This window comes from Acinonyx jubatus, chromosome B1, assembly GCF_027475565.1.
Source record: "Acinonyx jubatus isolate Ajub_Pintada_27869175 chromosome B1, VMU_Ajub_asm_v1.0, whole genome shotgun sequence".
Lineage (NCBI taxonomy): Eukaryota > Metazoa > Chordata > Mammalia > Carnivora > Felidae > Acinonyx > Acinonyx jubatus.
This window is the reverse complement of record NC_069382.1, coordinates 13,009,953-13,028,812: the sequence shown is the minus strand read 5'-3', so window position 1 is coordinate 13,028,812 and position 18,860 is coordinate 13,009,953. Positions and strand designations below refer to the sequence as shown.

The window sequence follows — 18,860 nt, the reverse complement described above, 5'->3', positions numbered from 1 at the left end:
AGGAATGATTTATTTTATCGTGTGAACTGATGAGCATCAGGTAATTGCCTTTTAATTGACTGGCTGTCTAAGTAACATGCCTTTGAGGGAAACACTACTTTTGAAATTTCCTTTGGCCAGGAGGGGAAGGAGCAGGCTAAAAGTCTTTGAAGTCTACAGCCATCAGACTAATTATCAGCACCATTCAATGTACATTCATTTAATTACAGTAAATTAAAAAGGATGTGGGGTTTGGGAGGAAAATAAAAGAGTCAATAAATGGCGACAGAAACACCAGACTATGCAAATTATCAGTGCCTTTTCTGGAGACCACTAGCTCTCCCTCCTCTCGACACACACGTACAAAACTAATGCAGACAGAGAGAGAGAGAGTAAAAAGAGGCAGGGGTGGGTAGGAGGGGGGATTCGCTGTGGGCCAAAACGGTGGAGGTAACTTGATGATGCTTATCTAACTCAATCCCCATCACCTCTTAGGAAGGAGACATAATCGTCCCCTTTTTACAGATGATAAGAACGCGCGCTTTTGGGCACTCACTCGACGCCAGTGTTCTAGGCACACGATGAGCTCTGTAGATCTGAACTCGTTTAATCCTTACAGCAGCCCTATACGGACTATATGCTATGTGCCATTTTCTCTATTTTACCCCTGTGGAAACTGCAGCACAGGAAGGTCAACTACCTTGTCCAAGGTCACACAGCGCAGAGGTGGTGGGACCCATGCAAACCCAGGTGATCTGCCCCCTGATGACATGTCCTCAACCATCCCTCAGTGGAGGCCCTCGAGGTCCAGAATGACAGTGAGGCGGAAGAGGAGTGCCAGCTCCTCCTGGTCTAACTTCAAAGGTCATGGCTTTCCAAGGGGCATAAGAGACCATGGAGAGAGGGAGATGAACCAAGACGAGGACCTCAGCAGGACAGCACCGCACCTCTGGGACTGCAGTACCCCCGAAGACGAGCAGGCAGAGAGGGGAAAGTTGGGAACTCCAGCTCCGGGTGATTCAGGAGCCAAGAGTCGCAGCTGCTGAAAGAAGAGACTGAAACCTTGACCAGTGTGATTCTAAACCCAGGCACCTTTCATGATGCCGCACCGCCGGACGACAAAGGATGTTCTATGTTTTGGCTTCTTCTGGGAAAAGATGCACAAACAAACATTTTTAAAGCTTAAAGGTTGATGTCTTGGGGGGAAAACAAAAGTCCTTTGTTCCTGACATTTAAATAGACAGTTGGAACGGAGATCAGATTACCTGCAAAGCTGGAAAGCGGAAATTCAGCTGGGGGTCTTTTAACAATACATCAGAGACAGGAAAGATGCTTAAAACAACCCAGAGCATACTGGTAATTCTACCTTTGATGAGGGCGACTCATCACGTTTATTTTGTCACCTCTCAACAGCTTACCAGAACGGCGGCTTAGTAGGTGACCACAAACCCACTGCCCCACCAGTATCTGGCTGGAGAATGAGGAGAACGACCACAGCAAGCACTATGTGTCTAGAACAGTCTTCTCCCATATCCTTAACTCAGAACAAGATCAACATTTGGAATTGCATACGTAACTCAATATACCGGAAAAAAAAAAAATTCTTTCCCCAAAATTCTTGTTTAACTTCAAATCCCTGTGGTTGGTGAAGAGTTAGTTTTGCAAAAGAATAAATTTTATCACTTGTTTTGAATCTCTGCTAACATGGAGACGTGTGACATGGTCCGAATGTTCCTTTCCTCTTGTGGGATGCTCAGACCATCAAAATTTCATTAGCCTCACAGCCGTTCTAGCGCCTTCTTAACTTGAACTGTTGGCCTCTTTATCAATAAATAAATGAAACCTAATCCCTTTTAGTGACTACACTCTTCTTTGAAGTTTCAACTAGAACATCGGGCACTTGGCTTGCATAATTTTACAAATGTTGAATAACAGTTTTCTGGGGAAAACAGCCTATTCACAGTTATTTCAAATGATGAAAACAGTCAACGAAAACTCCAGTGCTAAACCGGATGAAAACAAGGCAATGTCTGGTTCCTGAATTCGTTTCATTTTGGTGAGTTATTTCTCACATGTCCCTCTTGTTTCGACCTATAGTGATATAATAGAACTTCCAATGATGCATCCGAAGCTAGTACAGTGAATGGTATTAGACACTTAAAATAATGAAAAGCAAAGAAAGATATCACTGGAAAAATCAATAGCCTCTCAAACTTAGAGCTGTGAAGAATAACCGAGGACAGAATTCAATTATGTTTATTTTATATTAGAAATATTTGACCAGAAATAGTAACAGCAAACTACATAACAGTTTTGAGGATACGGCTTAGAAGGATGTTAGAAGGCCGTGTGTAGGATTATGGATTCTAGTTTTCCCTACAACTCAGCTTAAGAAAGATATCCATAGTTTTTATATCAGAAAAAAAAAATTCCTCAATACTCTTGTTTCATTCCACAATTCAAAAGATCTGCCACATATCCCAGAAAAGTATGCTTTCCCACCTCTTAATGCAATTAATTCCTTTTAGTGGAATCTTGCTCCTTCGGACTGATCAGTGACAATTCAGAACAAATACATTAATCTGAAATGCTCCTATGGCCGTACATATTAAATCTACGCGACAACCAGTGTTCCTTCAGAGGCCATATCTATTTTGTTTGCTTTTTTGTTTTCTTCCCTAGGCTGACCTCATTGGGACTTCTTGGACCATCAAAATGTTTTTTGTTGTTGTTGTGTTCTTTTTTAAAACAACCACAGCCAAACCTTGGGGAAAAGAGTAAACACGAGTTTAAGTCATCCCTTGCCCAGCTCAACAAACATTGTTTTTGACACTCTATACTCTTAACTTGGCTGACCTGTTGTTTACTCTCAACAAATGCTACCAAATGTTCTGAATTTCGATGCAGGGCCCTTGACACCCTCTTCCTGTCTCTCTTCATTCTGCTTCATAACAAGCACCTGGAGCCGGGAAAGAGCACACCTTCTCTCACCTTGACGTAACTCCATGAACAAGGTCTACCAGGGAGCAGGGGAGGCGAGGACCTCCTCTAGGTAATGACAGTCCATGCAGATGGTGAGGGTCCATGGTAGGGAGAAACTCAGTCTTCCTTCTCTCCTCCCTGCCATTTGGATATTTCATACTCTTAACTAAAAGTTGAAAATTTGGTAAGTTTTAGATTTTCCAAAAAGAAAACAAAAAACAAAAAACAAAAAAACGGCATGTGTTGGGGCATTCACCGTGAAATCGCTTCAGCAGGTGTAGAATTTTAAAAATCGTACACTTCATTTCTGTTTTACGAATACAGATGCTCTAACAGGATACATTTGTCATTAGAAAGGATAAAGATGCCACAAAGATTGTGGGTGGAAAGAACAACCTGACCCGATACGAGACAATATTTAATGGATACGGGTATGGATATAATGCAGATAATCAGAAACGAATGCATTATCTTGCTGCGTTCTATTCTTTTCTATAACTACCATAAGTTTTAATGATGTAGTTTAGGGAAATCAAATGCCGAGTGCTACGTTGGAATATAACCATCGTACCTGAAGATTCGGATAGACAGGAAACAAAGTTGGTACCAACGCTTACGCATTTAAGGTCAGGAACTTCTGAATCCCCAGTGAAAGCAGATACAAATACAGGTTTTACGGAGGTGAGTGGATTAGCTCAGAGAAACGCTGGCAGCCTGATTCGAAGACTCATTTTGTCAGAAAGAACCGTCCTTGTTTCCTGTTTGGGGCTGGAATAAAGCCAGCCACCATCAAGAAGTGACACTTCCAAAATGAATACAGTGAGTGCGAATCATTAATCGATCTTGACTTTGGTTTGACGCGCTGAAGTATTCTACATAAGATCCTGTGTTAGTTGGTTTAAGTGAGACTTTTTTTTGTGACTTGAAGGGAAGCCGGTAAGAGTGAAAGCATTAGGCACCACTCCGTCCTGTAGCAGCTAAAACGGAAAGCTGAACAGACCTGCTTTCCTATGGCAAAGCGAAGCTGACAAAGTTGGTCAATAAATAATACAAATGAAACGCCGTTGGTGAAACAACCATCTTTCTTTTCAAATGTCATGCAATTCCTCCATTTTAATTTTCTCCTTGCTTCCTGGTGCATCATACACACATAGCGTCAATAACTATATTAAAGTAGCAAGGGCACCGTTAATACTAAATGCCGACAGAGAAATGTCCTTTTGCTGTCTGGGACGTTGGCACTGACGCCCCAATTCTCCTTAAAAGCAATACTGACGAAAAATTAAGTTTCCTTTTAAAGCTATTATTGTATATAAATGAACTGTTATTATTATCCCGCATTGGCACTAAGAAAAAAATCCCAATAATTTCTAAAGACACCTTTCTTACAGTATGCAACACTGCTATTTGGATATCCTACAATGCAGTTTCTGTGTGTGGACTTAACTGAATAATAATCCAGTCCGCAAAGCACATCAAAAACCACACTCTCCCTCTTTACCAAAATCTCAATGGCTCTCATCAACTAGTAAGTTTAAAGCATGATCAAATTTGTTCTTCAATCACTTGAGCCCTGTTAATAAACTATTCTGTGTGCTCACTCATCCATTCTAAGATTCTGCAACTTTGAGATATCTTCAAGAGGAATCTACAAAGACATCTTTGATTACAAGCTGGCTCTGGGGTAAACTTTATCACCACTTGCTTTGCTACCCCACAGAGAATAACAGGTGACATGGTCCAAGATAAGTCAAAGCTAATCTTTTTTTTTTTTCTGTACATAATTAAAATGTTTTTCAAAACTATAGCTAACACATCATAGACTGCTTGCATAATTTAACCATCTGATGTCGAATATTGATTTCTTCCCAGGAAAAAAAAATGCATTATTCAAGGACACTTCTTGAGTTCTACTGCGTTAGAACCAAAAGAAAGGAAGAAGGAAGAAAGAGAAGGAAGAAATGTGAGGAGAGAAGAAAGGAAGAGAAGCATGCCCCCACATTTGACTAAAACAGACAGCAGCTCTGAAGGCCAACATTATAGAGCAAAAAATGGTACTTACCATTCTCACTGTCTGACTTGTTTTCGTGCTCCGTATCTGTCAGGGTGAGGGCTGAGTTGGACCGGCTTGACAGGCAGGAGCTGCGGCCTGATTTGACCCCCCTGCCCCAAAGTCTCATGGCATGCTCTGGGGACATCACTGCTTCATTTTCAGTATCAGCATCTGACCCTGCACTGATAGAGTAACCTCTGTGGGGGAGCCCCATTTCCGCACAAAACACAAGTCCTCTTCGAGTTGCTGGTTCACAAACTCCTAACTGCCTTAGGGTAAAATTCTGTCCTAATTAGGGGGAAAAAAAGATAACAACTAGTGAGTACATGTTTCATTTTCTTCTTCTTCTTCTTTTTTTTTTTTTTAAAGAAATCTCCCTAAAATAAACACTCAAGCATTCAGGTTTTTCAGTTATCAGCACCAGGTGTTTACATTAGCAAAGCATGGCATATGGTCAAGTGGGTGCAATTATGGCGGGCGGGTGGGGTTCCTCCCCTGACTTCCCACACACCCCCACTTAGGGCTCCTTAAGTCAACCACTTAAGCCCGTAAGCACCTCCAGAGAGAGGTAAGCCAAGGAGAACACGCCATGCCAACTCAGCCCAGAGAAAGGACTGGTTATCAGTGATCGAAGTTTGTTTCGCAACTTGGGAAGCAAGAGAAACTGTCAGAGTTATCTCTGGTGTCTTGGCTCTAGTCCTAAATGATGGGATTTTTCCCACCCAGATGTCACTCCTTTGCAAGAGAAAAGAGACTAAGTTACTTGTTAAGTAGAAATAGGAGCTTGGTCAATCTTTATTACATATTCCCACCTTAAGTTAGCAACCGATGTAAACACAAATCCTGTGTGTGTGTGTGTGTGTGTGTGTGTGTGTGTGTACATATACTATATTTTGGAGTGTCATGCCTTGAAAATTTGCAGACATATGACTTTCTAGACATTGTGCTTTAGTAATCACCTGGAAACATCGGTATTGATCAGAGTAAACCAATTTTTGCAAATAAAGTGCACTCTAAAAATAAAGTGGGAGAAAAATGTATTTAAAAATTAATGATAAAATCAAGTTCCCTGAAAAATAAACGGCTGTGAACCCTGCGGGCCTTTACTAATAAATTGAGCATAATAAAACCCACAACACGGCAATAACTTAAAGTAAAAGTGTTTAAATTAGGTGACACTTTAAAATGACTACTCTTATTAATGACTTTGCCAATCGTGTATGTATTCTTGAACTTTCACGTATGTTTTATGGGCCTCTGGATGAGTAGAGGGAGAAATATGTTTGCTTGCAGGATGCAGGTATATGACTCTTCCATTTCTTGTCTCGTGCTGGTGTGATGGAGTCTGAGATTTAGATTTAGGTACCGACCAGAATCAAAATCCATGTAAAGAATAACAGCACACAACGACTGATTTAAATGCCACTACATAAAACCAACCTTTCAAGAATGTGAAGCATTTAGATCACTCATAGTTTTCATTTTCCTACTTCTATCTCTTCAATCTACGAACATCTTAAAGTTAATTGGCTGGTGTGAGAGCTAACACAACACTGTAGGTTTTAAAAGCGGATGTCATAGGTGATTTGTGATAAAATAACAACATGTTGAATCTTCTAGGAAGTGAGTCAAACATAATGCACAATATAGTACATATTTGGTTATAAAGGTATCAGTAGCCTCCAGGCCTCAGCACATTTTAACTAGTGTGGTTAATTGCTTTATTGCTGTGGTCATATCAGAAGTCGGAATCAGCTTTATCTTGGTCAGCCTTCGAAATGGGTTCTGACAATGACACTCATAAATAATGAAAATCTGTTGCTACAATTAGCTGCAAATCAAACTGCTTATCAGAGAGATTTGAATAAGTACCTGAACCAAAAAATATGTCGGAAAATAAAAAAGAGAAGAAGAAAAGGGAAAAAGAGCCCATTGGACAGTGGAAAAAGTGGGCAAGCCTGACGAATTAAGGCACAGTATTGTCAGAATCTTTTCTTAAAGAATTAGTGTAGCTTGTATTATGAAAGTAAATCCAAAAAAGGTCAATGTCATGGGCAGTTCATGGAATAGTGGTGGGAGAATTTCTCCACTGTTATTTATACAGCACATTTTAAATGGGAAGAGGGAAGAAAGGGGTCAAAAACAGTTAAATATTACCATTATACATGTTGATTTTTCAAAATAAGAATACATATGGGGCGCCTGGGTGGCGCAGTCGGTTAAGCGTCCGACTTCAGCCAGGTCACTATCTCGCGGTCCGTGAGTTCGAGCCCCACGTCGGGCTCTGGGCTGATGGCTCGGAGCCTGGAGCCTGTTTCTGATTCTGTGACTCCCTCTCTCTCTGCCCCTCCCCCGTTCATGCTCTGTCTCTCTCTGTCCCAAAAATAAATAAAAAATAAATGTTGAAAAAAATTTTTTTTAAAAAAAAGAATACATAATAATTTTTAAAGGGTAAAAATGAATGATAAAATCCTCTGCATCTTTCCTCTATTTGGGAAGGTGCCCATATTGGAAAATAAAAATAAGAGAGAGGTTAAAAGCAGTAAAACTTCTTTCTAATCTTTGAAACGCAACTTAAAACATTTTCCACGTTATTGACTTTTTACAACGGTAACATCTTGATGCAAAAATCTATGAGGTGAAGGAAAACAGAAAACTGTCTTCAATTATTTGTTGCTCAGGTATGTGAACACAGTTCACTTTGCAAATAAATACCCAAAGCACCATCCCTATGAGCCAATACGTAGAGTCCAAACTCCTTCAACATCTGACCCTCGGAAATCAACGTCTCACAATAACTCAAAACTCTTACGGGCTCTTTCTGAAATGCAAGCTGGAAAGCAAGCACACGCGGAGGAAACCCTGTTAGGTTGGCCTCCTCAATTAAAAAGTCTGCTGTCGTTTCCTCTAGAAGAGAACACTAAACCCGACCTCTAGCAGATCTAAGTTAAAGCCACTCACTAGCTCTGTTCAAATCCCTTTACTCCTCTATTTTTTCATCTTTCAGGGTTCTCACGACTTGGTTTAAGAGATACTTTATGTCAATTGTGACTAGTATGAAGAAAGGCTAAAGGAGAATGGCTTAAAAAATAAACCCCTGGACAAATGTAATTGACAAGCATAAAGAAATGTAGCATTTGATGGTGAGGAGAGGATCATTTCCAAATAATTTTAGAACAGCCGTTGACTTTCACTTTTCCTTCATTCAAAAGTATCTCTAGCCCAGATCTGCCTAGGTGCTTCGGACCCTATTCATGTCAATTCCCCTCTTTGGTTAAGGATTCTTGTTTGTGGGATCCCCCGTTTTAATGCAAACGCCACCGGGGAGACCTAGGAATCAAACCAGAATAAATTAGTTCTAGCAGGTTATTTTCCACAATCTAGCAGCAGTGTTAGCAAGATGGGCTATACTTATCAAAAACAGATGATAGAAAGAAGAAAGGTTTCTGACTCGGGGAAGAGACACAGCTGGCAGAAGGTTATCACAGAGGTGGGAGGGTTGGGCTGAGTGAGGTTGGTAGGGAAGGCTTTAGGGCAATGTACAAAAGTAGGAAGACAAAGGTAGAAACAATGCTTCTGGAACCAGCTAAAAACTTGGCCATCTTGCTTTGGCTTCAAGAAACATGAAAGAGATAAGGACACATTTATTCTTATTTTCCATGTTTTCTTCAGATTGTATTCTTTGCAATGGTTCTAACAACATGACCCTAATTTCCTTCTTTGTCTTTTAGAGTCTTTGCGCGAATTCCGTTTGGCTAGAACTGGTGAAATAAGTATTTACCTCCTGCACATTGCATTTTGGTCACCTTGACTAGCGGGCCAACACAGAACTTCCTACTATAATTTGAAACAGTACCAAAACCATACATTGCAGTGAGAATAAAGTATACCTGAGGGTGAAATTCACTGTGATTAAAAGGCAACGATAGCTTGGATCAGATTAGGCGTTTTTGTTTTACGATGCTTATAAATTTGAAAAATCTGTTTTTTAAAAACTGAAAAAACAACAACGTGGGCAGGCTGGATCGTTAAAAAAAAAAAGTTCCCATTTTGAAAGAAATGAGTAACGGTCTGTGACAAAGTGGACAGGACCAGCTAAGAACAAATGCTTCGAGTGAGGTCGGCACGTAGCAAAGCTACTCCTCCTATAAAGGAAGGGGCTTGGGAAATGGCTTAGCTTCTTGGACTTTTTCTCACAAAGCGTCTATAACCTTGTCAGAGCAGGGAGGGATTTTTCAAAGCTGCAATGCCAAGTACGTTCACCAGTAAGCAAGACATCTACTATCTCTGGGTGCGTTGAGAAGAAACAGACTGTACTATTGGGTGGTCCAGGTCCCAACCCAGGGTTATTTTCTTCCCTCGAGTCTAGATCGCTCTACGGTCCAGATTTTGCTTTCTCTCTCTTCTCTCTCCCTTGTTTTTTCTTTTTTTCTGTTTTCGGTACATGCCTTGTGGTGTGCAACTATCACCACAATCAACTTCAGAACATTTTTATCACCTCCCCCCAAGAAACTCTGTACCAATGATCAGTCACCTCCTCTTGCCACCCCCCCCAACCCCTCCTCTCCTCACCCTAGCCCTAGGCAAACGCCAATTCACTCTCTGTCACTACAGATTTGTCTATTCGGGGCATTTCAAATAAAACAGACCCTACAGACCCTACGGTATGTGGACTTTTGCGCCTGGCTTCTTTCCCTCAGCATTACGTTTTGAAGGTTCATCCACATTGTAGTATATATCCATACTTCAGTTTTAGGGTCAAATAGTGTTCAGTTGTATGGGATATCTGTAACAGGGAAAAACTTGGCATGTCTGACTCCATGTGGTTTCGACTTCCCTCGCTGCTGTGACCTATGGGTTAAACACTTCCGGTAGCCCCTCACATAGGCATGCTACAGACAAGATCTGCAAAAACTGCTCTTTACCCCAAACCAACCTCAAATGAGGAGATAAAGAAGTGGCTGCAGTGGTCATTGTCCCAAGTCATCAAGATTGAGAAATGATCATAACTCGGGGGGAAGGGGGGGGGGCAGGAATTGAATCCGTGCCCCATACGGTGAATGAGGTTAAATTAGCAGAGAGTTTAAAACTTGTTTTTCAGAGAATCACTTCCCCTAATCTGTTATTGTGTCTTTCAGACCCCACTAACAAACTCACCAGCTGTCTCTGCAGAAGCCTGGACTCAAAGTCAAGGGATACAGCCCCAGCCTAGGAACAAGCAAGGCCCTACTTTCCTTATCCAGGGATAACTCTATGCCGGCTCTCAGAGCATGCCCATAACCCCTCCTCCTTGCCCCAAGGTAACTTCCCAACATGTCAAGGGCTGAGTTCTGCCTCACTCTGATGTGAAGTCTCCATTCCAAAATAAACTTGGGATGTGTGTTACAGATATGTTCGCTCAATGCACATTCTCCATCTTTCTTTATGGATAATCTTACGTTCCCTCTGCCCCTTTTCATCAGTATAAATGTAGTCTCATCCCTATGATTATAAAAAGCTTGTTCTGTTCCCCTTTGGGGAAGTGAATTTGGCCTTGTCCCCCCATTTCCTCCTCTGGCTGCCTCTTGAATAGATTGTTCCCTTACTGCATACCTGATGTCTCAGCGATTGGCTTTGCTGTGCTTCGGGCCGATGCACTTGGGTTCAGTTACAGAATCCATTCACCAGTTAATGGACATTGGAGTTGTTTCCACTTTTTGGTTATTATGAAATGCTGCCATGAACATTCATGTACAAGTTTTTGTCAATGTATACCTTCATTTCTCTTGTGTATATACCACACTTGTTATCATGTGTAAATTCTCTCTTACACCACATTGTGAGAGAGTATATCATACCGCAAGTGTGCAATGGGGAATTGGAATGGAGGTCAGCGGTATTGAAATTTGGGGTACAAATCAAGAATTGCTGTGATTTTCAAAAACAGTTGATTCTGTGGGCCCGCTAGGTGAATTCATTATAATTTTATCCTATTATTTTTTCTTTGCTTTCTATCATGCTGGTTTATTCTTTGAAAATGCTTTTCCATTAAAATTAAAAATACTCAGCACAGAAAGTCTACTTCTGAGGCTAAAATCACCTGATCTTAAATGTGCATGTACAAATAATGATTACTATGTCATGGCTGCAAGAGTTAAAATAACTGTAATGCTTACCAGAAAGGGAATGGGTGAATACTTTATGTATCCTATTCAATGGAACACTATGTGGCTAGCATAAACAATGAGTTTGGACCTATATCTTTGAATCTGGAGGGAAGCCCATGATATATATTTTAAGTAAAAAAAAAAAAAATACAAGTTGCAGAATGGTGTGTATAGTCTGGTCCCATTTTGGGAAACTAAGAAAGAGAACCAACAGATTATGTGAGTGCTTATGGTTTTGAGCATGAATAAAGGTGAGGAAGGCTAGAAAACTGTTGTGATGATCATTCAGAGGGGACTGTGAGCGAAGGAAATTAGTGATGCTCTATTTTATAGTTGTGAAGTTTTACTTTGCACATTACTTCCCTTAATCTAAAAAAACATACTATGGGGCGCCTCGGTGGCTTGGTCGGTTAAGCGTCCGACTTCAGCTCAGGTCACGATCTCACGGTCCGTGAGTTCGAGCCCCGCGTCGGGCTCTGGGCTGACAGCTCAGAGCCTGGAGCCTGCTTCGGATCCTGTGTCTCCCTCTCTCTCTGCCCCTCCCCTGCTCATGCTCGGTCTCTCTCTGTCTCAAAAATAAATAAGCGTTAAAAAAAAATTTAAAAAAAACATACTAAAGAAAAAAATTGAAGTCTATATCCTTAAAAAAACCCAAATATATATATTTTTTGATTTGCTAATTTTTAGCTCCTGTTCCATAATTAGAATTTTAATTTATTACCTTCTCCTGGAGAAGCTGGATTTTAAAAATCCTTCCTTATTGGTTGTGAAGAAGTTAAGTTATGTAAGAAATGTTGGAACAGCAATATTTGTCTCTCATTTCATTTCTGCCCTTCCTTTCGTCACACATGGCTTTGGAAAATGGTGGCTATTCATTCATTTCTTCTATTGTCACAACCCTCCAAATGGAGTTTGGGAAACGGAGAGAAGATTCCATATACACTTAATACATGGAAATAAAATAATCTATAATTGTCTTTAAATATTTTCCTTGGTTGCTGTGAGTTTGGATGGATTCTCTCTCCTTAGGCACTGACATTCCCCCAACAGTGGAGGAAAACACAAAACTACAAATTGGGCAAATATTTCTTATTTGATGCTTGTGGAATTAATGTCACCACCATCTTATCTAGAGTTCCCTGTTTTTGCTGCGTTTGCAAAACGATAAGAAGATCACACAATCTAGAAATGTATGTAACTTTTTCCCCTTTGAGACCTAATGCATATTTTATGGGACAATCCAAATGCTTTAACCTTCTTAAGCTATATTTGTCACTGTTTGAACAGAATACGCACCCTTGAACATGCAACAGAAATTGCAATGATGGTATAAATCGTTACTTGTAAGGCCCTACACAAAACAACATTTCAAAATTCAACTTTAAATCCCATTAAATACCTTAACTGCCCCACCCCATTTTACACTGTATGTAAAATGCAAGCATCTTCAGCGGCTTGCTCAATTTACCTGGTCATTGATAGTAACACCCATAACCACATACTGATTATCTCCAGTTCTTAGAAGACGGAGAACATGATCTGTATGTCATAATTAGAATCCGGTTTGTTATTCAAAACACGAGTCTAATGGAAGCCACTGCAGGTTGGCCCGAGGGCATTCATCCTGAACTCAGCTGTGCAGGGCACCTCTGCCAATAAGGACAGGAGACAGAGGCGCCATGGCGAACTTGGTGAGGAGGGTGAGAAGGGGAAACCCCAAGTATATTTGCGAGCAAAGAAAGCAGAGTTAAAATGAATGACCCAGGGCGCCTGGGTGGCTCAGTCAGTTACGCATCACACCCTTGGTTTTGGCTCAGATCATGATCTCACAGAGTTTTGGGCCTGGCTTCTGGCTCTGTGCTGAGCAGGGCCTGCTTGGGATTCTCTCTCTCTCTTCCTCGCTCTCTGCCCCTCCCCCGCTCATGTGCTCTCTGTCTGTCTCTCTCTCTCTCTCATAAATAAATAAATAAATAATAAACATTTAAAAATGAATGGCCCGGAGAATGTACATTTTCTTCAGGAGAAGATTTGTGGAGTTCCGGGGTGGGGGGGGGGGGCAGCAAACCCGGATAATGGGTTTGAGTCTGGTGACTCAAATCACAAACATTCGGTTGTGAGTCTGCTGACTTGTAACGAAAGAGCATCTCTGTAGGCATGAATCACCAAGGATTTATACACCCAACCCCCAAAACGGTGTCACCTTGACATTGGCAACTATTTGTAACTAGAGAAATAACTTCGCGCTTGGTTTTTATCAAAAAGCATTCCGAAATGAACTTGCTTCTTATTGTCACTTAGTAATTTTTTTTTTTCCAGAACAATCTAAGACCCGAGTGATCATAACGTGCCTACACCCTGTCTGGCGGTATCTGAGTCAAGCTGCAGTAGGTAGTGGTGTAAATATGCATATGGTTGGGCATGAAGCAGCAGGTGTCTAATAATTGCGACTGAAGCGGCACCACAGTGATTCACGATGTGGATCCGAAACTGGCAACGTGGGGAGGACCGGATACAAAATGTAGCAGGAAGCTGGGGGCTCAAGACATCAGACCAATAAAGGCCGAAGCAGGGGGAAAGGATTACCCCCACTGCGTCCGGAGGAGGGCTATAAGCTACATCTATCTACTCACACCTTCTGGTAGGTAATCTACAAAGCAGGTTGGCCACCAAGCCCGAGAGAAACACTTGCCTCTTTAACAGCCAAAATTAGTTAACAATCAGTTAGGCAGGGGAGCTAAAAGAGGCATCTGAGAGGAAAACATTAACGGGCAACAATGATAAACTGGAACTCTTTAACTTGTGTCTTTAAGTACAGAAACGTAAGGTTGAGTAAACATGACCATCTAAATCCTTTAATCCCGCCGCTGACATTTATAGTGACTGAGAAGGATTAATCATTTTGATCTCTAAATGAATCATTTTAAGTAGTTAATATTTAAAAGTAATAAACTTTGGAGTTGCGGTAATTAGCCTGGTGTATCTGATTAATGTTTCAGGTTTTTGTCTTTCTTTATAAAACCCTAGGCTCACAAAGAAAAAGCTTTCTCTGCATCAGTTAGTATTTTAGAAAAAAAAAAAGGGTTTCAGATTCCTTTCATTTTTGTATGATGACAGAGGTGAGGGGGAACACTGGGGAAATGAAAAGTTTGGGGTATAACTGGAAATTCATAGCAGCATTAAGTGCTGAATGGTAAGACCATATGGTCATATTTCTTTTGAAGTCTAGGATCCGTTCCCATTATTCACTCTAATGGCATCCAAGACTAAACTAAATCTCAGTCTTTAAAATTAAAAGCATTTTGCTCTTGGCTCCCAAATCTTCCTCTTTCACAATTTTCAGCATGCTGGAATGTTTAATATATTTTCATAATGCAAAAAAACACAAATAAATAAAATAAAATAAGGGGAGTGAGGAAAAAAAATGAATGCGTCCCATTTCGCTTCCGAAGCAGGATAAAATGGTACAGACAGACACATAATTGTTATCTTAAAGGCGGTGTTAATACTATTTTTACATCAGCCCAGTGCTGTTAGTGACATTCTAAAATGATATGTATAACCTTCATGTTCTACATCTAAGAAATATGAATCTAATTCTTTTGACCTCTCTGGAACATACAGCATAGAGAAAGATTTTTAAATTATTCATCATTTTAGTAATATTCTAGCAATAAAACTTCCCTCCCCCCCCGCCCCCCCCCCCCCCGCCCAAGTAATCTATATCTAAAAGCTAAAAATGGGCCTTTCTCTATTTGGAAATTGATGAAAATATTTGAAAGGCACGGTCCCACCTATATGTCACTAACTCTCTTCATTCTCTCCCTCGGCACAATCCTGATATGTCACGGATGCTATCATTCTAACAGGCAAAATGTCTTTATCCAGCAAAACATTATAGCGCAATGCCAGCGGAAGTTGTTTTTAAGAGGATCGTGGTTATGGTTCAGTAGAGACAATGTGCCTCTGCCCAGCACCAAATTAATCTCACCCTGGCTGAAGCTGGATGAAAGGAAGAAGGTAAACCCAAAATTTTCCATATTCAGCTACACGTGCAGCCTGCTTTTTCTTTTGTTTTCTTTTTTTTCTTTTCTTTCCTTTTTTCCTCTCTCTCTCTCTCCCCCACTCTCTCTAGTATTACGAATGGATTTTTGTTCTGTTTTCTTCATATTCTTCTAAAAAAGTTTTTGAGTAAAGTGATTCATACACTGCCTTATTTATTTATTTATTTATTTATTTATTTATTTATTTATTTATTTTTTGGTTTCTTACTAAGCCAAAACTTCACAATTGTATAGAAAGTCCTCACTTTAGGAGTATCTTGTGTTGAGAAGTCGACAGGGTGACCCTTGAACAGCATGGGTTTGACTTGCGTGGGCCCACTTACATGTGGGTATTTTTTGATATAGTACAGTGCTATAAATGTATTTTCTCTTCTTTATGATTTCCTTAATAACATTTTCTTTTCTCTAGCTTACTTTATTGTCAGAATCCAGAATATAACACATACAGCATACAGAGCGTATGAGAATTGACTGCTTATGTTATTGGTAAGGCTTCCAGTAACAGTGGGCTATTAGTAGTTAAGTTTGGGGGACGTCAAAAGTTATACGTGGATTCTTGACTGTGTGGGGTGTCAGGGCCCCAACCCCCAAGCTGTTCAAGGGTCAACTGGATATATTTTCCTATGAAAACAACATGTAGGGGGCCATGATGGAACATGTAAGTAATGAAGTTCTCTGTGCCTGAGGAACTGGATGAAAAGCACAGTAAAGCATGACATCCAGGTACGGAGGCTGTCTCCCTGAAAAAATGTGTTCAGAATTCCAACCGGAAAACCTCTCACCACCATAGCCTCTTCCATTAATTTTCCGCTTTCCAAGGTGGGAGGAATATTCCCCAAGCAGAGCACTGGTAGTCAGTCACACGGTACACAAATGCTCAGTGAGGGAAGCCAGGTTGGGAGCTTTGCAGTGGGGGGATAGGAGCTGGGGTTAGCTACTGCCTTTCTCAGACTAACAGGAAAACCGATCACCTTTCCACATGTTTACCGACTACTTAAATTTGCTCTTTTATGAATGGTTTACCCCTGACGTTTCTCCCATCGGACTGTTCGTCTTTCTGTTTCCAATTTGTGAAAGTTATCTCTTCATATATTAAAGCTTAGACCTTATATCTGTCACGTGGGTCGTAAACATAATTCCCAAAGTAATAATTTTGTTTATTGTATTTTAATCTACATACCTAAGGTTTTAAATACAAAATTAATCATTTAAGCTTTTTCTTCTGAGTTTTCTGTTTCTATGAGAAGGGTCTCCCCTACTCTCGAGGTGTACGGGTAGTCTCCTGGTCAGGCTGTGTGGATTCACAGCCACTTTTTCCTTGCCTTCCTCTGTTATAAAAGCTGGAAAGCAAAAATAGTAAATGTTCCCTCTTCTCATGCAGCTAAGCGTAGCCAAGTATAACAGTTCTGAAAAAAGAGACGCAGAAAGACATCTCCGGGGAGTAAAAAGAAACAGTCCAAAGGGGAGAAGGACTTCTCACCTTTGCTTTTATTCCGTTTCAGCCAGGAATATGAAAATGCAGCGAACATCTGGGGATCCATAGAACAAAGGCCACATGCTAAGGATTGCAGAGCAAACAAAGACAGAAGGAACCTGGGTCCTTGATGGCATCTTTGAACCCTGCACAGTCCACCTCTAGACTTCTTGTTTTCTGGTTTATAACTGTTAGATGTTGAAGTCGTCGTTTGGGGAGCTTGCTGCTATTTGTGGATCAAGTCGATCCTACTTTATCCAGTCTTTTAAATGAACTGCTAGAATTCTTCCTGCTTTATTTTTTACATTTGTCTTTAATCCATCTTAACTTATTTTTGAATATGCTGAGAGATATGGGTCCAATTTTATATTCTTCCAGATGGATAACCAGTTGTGCCAGCACCATTTATCAAATCCCACTGAATAGAAAAACCATTTTCTGTTTCATGCTGAATTCCCCTATATACTAGGATCTATTTCTGAAATTTCAGTCTATTCCACTGATTGACTTATCCTTATTTATGCCAATATCGTATAGATGTGATTGCAGTGGCTTCATAGGACTTAATATATATATATGTATTTATATATATTATATATTAATATATAATACATATTTATATATATTATATATTAATATATAATACATATTTATATATATTATATATTAATATATATAATACATATTTATATATATTATATATTAATATATATAATACATATTTATATATATTATATAATATATTAACATATACAATACACATATATATTATATAATATATTAATATATAATACATATTATATTATATAATATATTAATATATAATACATATTTATATATATTATATAATATATTAACATATATAATACATATTTATATATATTATATAATATATTAACATATAATACATATTTATATACATTATATATTAATATATAATACATATTTATATATTATATAATATATTAATATATTATATATATATTATCTAATTGCCATTTTATCATCACTATTAGCCTTTTAAATATGTTTTTGACTGTTTCCAGATTTATTCTCCCATGTGAACTTTAAGACCCCTTTCTCTAATTTAAAATAAACCTTGACTTCCACACATTCTGGGGAGAGTTGGTATTCTTAGGGTATCAGTCTTCCCATGTAAAAACATTGACTGTCTTCCTATCTACTCAGATCTTGTTTTATGTTTTCCAATAACATTTTAGAGATCTCTTCATAAAAGGTCTCATACCACTTTTAGAAAATGTATTCCAAAGAATTTTATAGTGTTTGTTGCTGTTTGGATAGGATGTTTTATTCTGACTTCCAAAGCTAGCCAATTATTGTTTAATAATTACTCAAAAATAGTATTTAACATGTATCAGGCAGTATTCTAACTCATTTCATTCTCGACAACCATAGATTGAAAACTAAGGTGCAATCTACGTGGAAGAAAACTGAAGCAGAGAGAAACTAAGTAATGTGTCCAAGCAAGTTACTTGGCCAAGGTTACGTCACTCGCCAGTCAGCTAATGAATGGCAGACCTAGGACTCAAACACAGATCACCTGGATCCAGAATCTATGCTCTTAACCACTATGCTCCGTGACCTGTGATGCCTGTATATTTATCTTGTATTCATCCAAGCACCAATTTGCTTCCAACTATTTCGTTTAACTTCTAGAGACATGTGGTTTCTGTATGCATACAACTGACATACGGTTCACAAAAGTGCCAACTTTAACGTTTTGCAAAATATAAATCAATGATTCAATTTTCTTAGTTCAGTCGCTAAAACATCAAAAACAATTCGAATAGGAATTGTGAGAGAGGAGGTGAGCCTCTCTCATGTTCCTCATTTTAACTGAAATGGTCCTAGGATCTCCTCAATTAGAATACTGTTCAAATTTTTTCAGCAGTCATCTTATATATGACTCAGATGCTTGTGTTTTTTATTCTTGTTTTACTTAGTGAGTTTTACTTTAATAAGGAATGGTTTCTAAATTTTATCCCAAACCTTTTCATCATTTATTGATAAGATCATGTTTTTCTACTTTGATTTATTAATCTAATTATGTTAATAGACTTCCTAACATTGAAAAATCCTCACATTATACCAAGGATTAGTAACTTCTTGGTTATTAATTTGGCCTAGACTATCATCCGTTTTAT

The 18,860-nt window shown here is 39.3% G+C and overlaps 1 protein-coding gene across 15 annotated transcripts in view; it reads right to left on the bottom strand.

Annotated features, from left to right (window-relative positions):
- The window catches only part of TENM3 (teneurin transmembrane protein 3), a 1,268,347-nt gene that overhangs the window by 423,814 nt on the left and 825,673 nt on the right, over positions 1–18,860 (bottom strand). For 11 of the 15 annotated variants that reach the window (XM_027077054.2, XM_027077058.2, XM_027077059.2 and 8 more), the window contains one exon: positions 5,024–5,302. The exons of the other annotated variants lie outside the window; for them this stretch is intronic. In XM_027077054.2, coding sequence (XP_026932855.1) covers positions 5,024–5,302 — 279 coding nt within the window. The remainder of the gene's footprint in view (positions 1–5,023; positions 5,303–18,860) is intronic. 15 annotated transcript variants of the gene reach the window in all.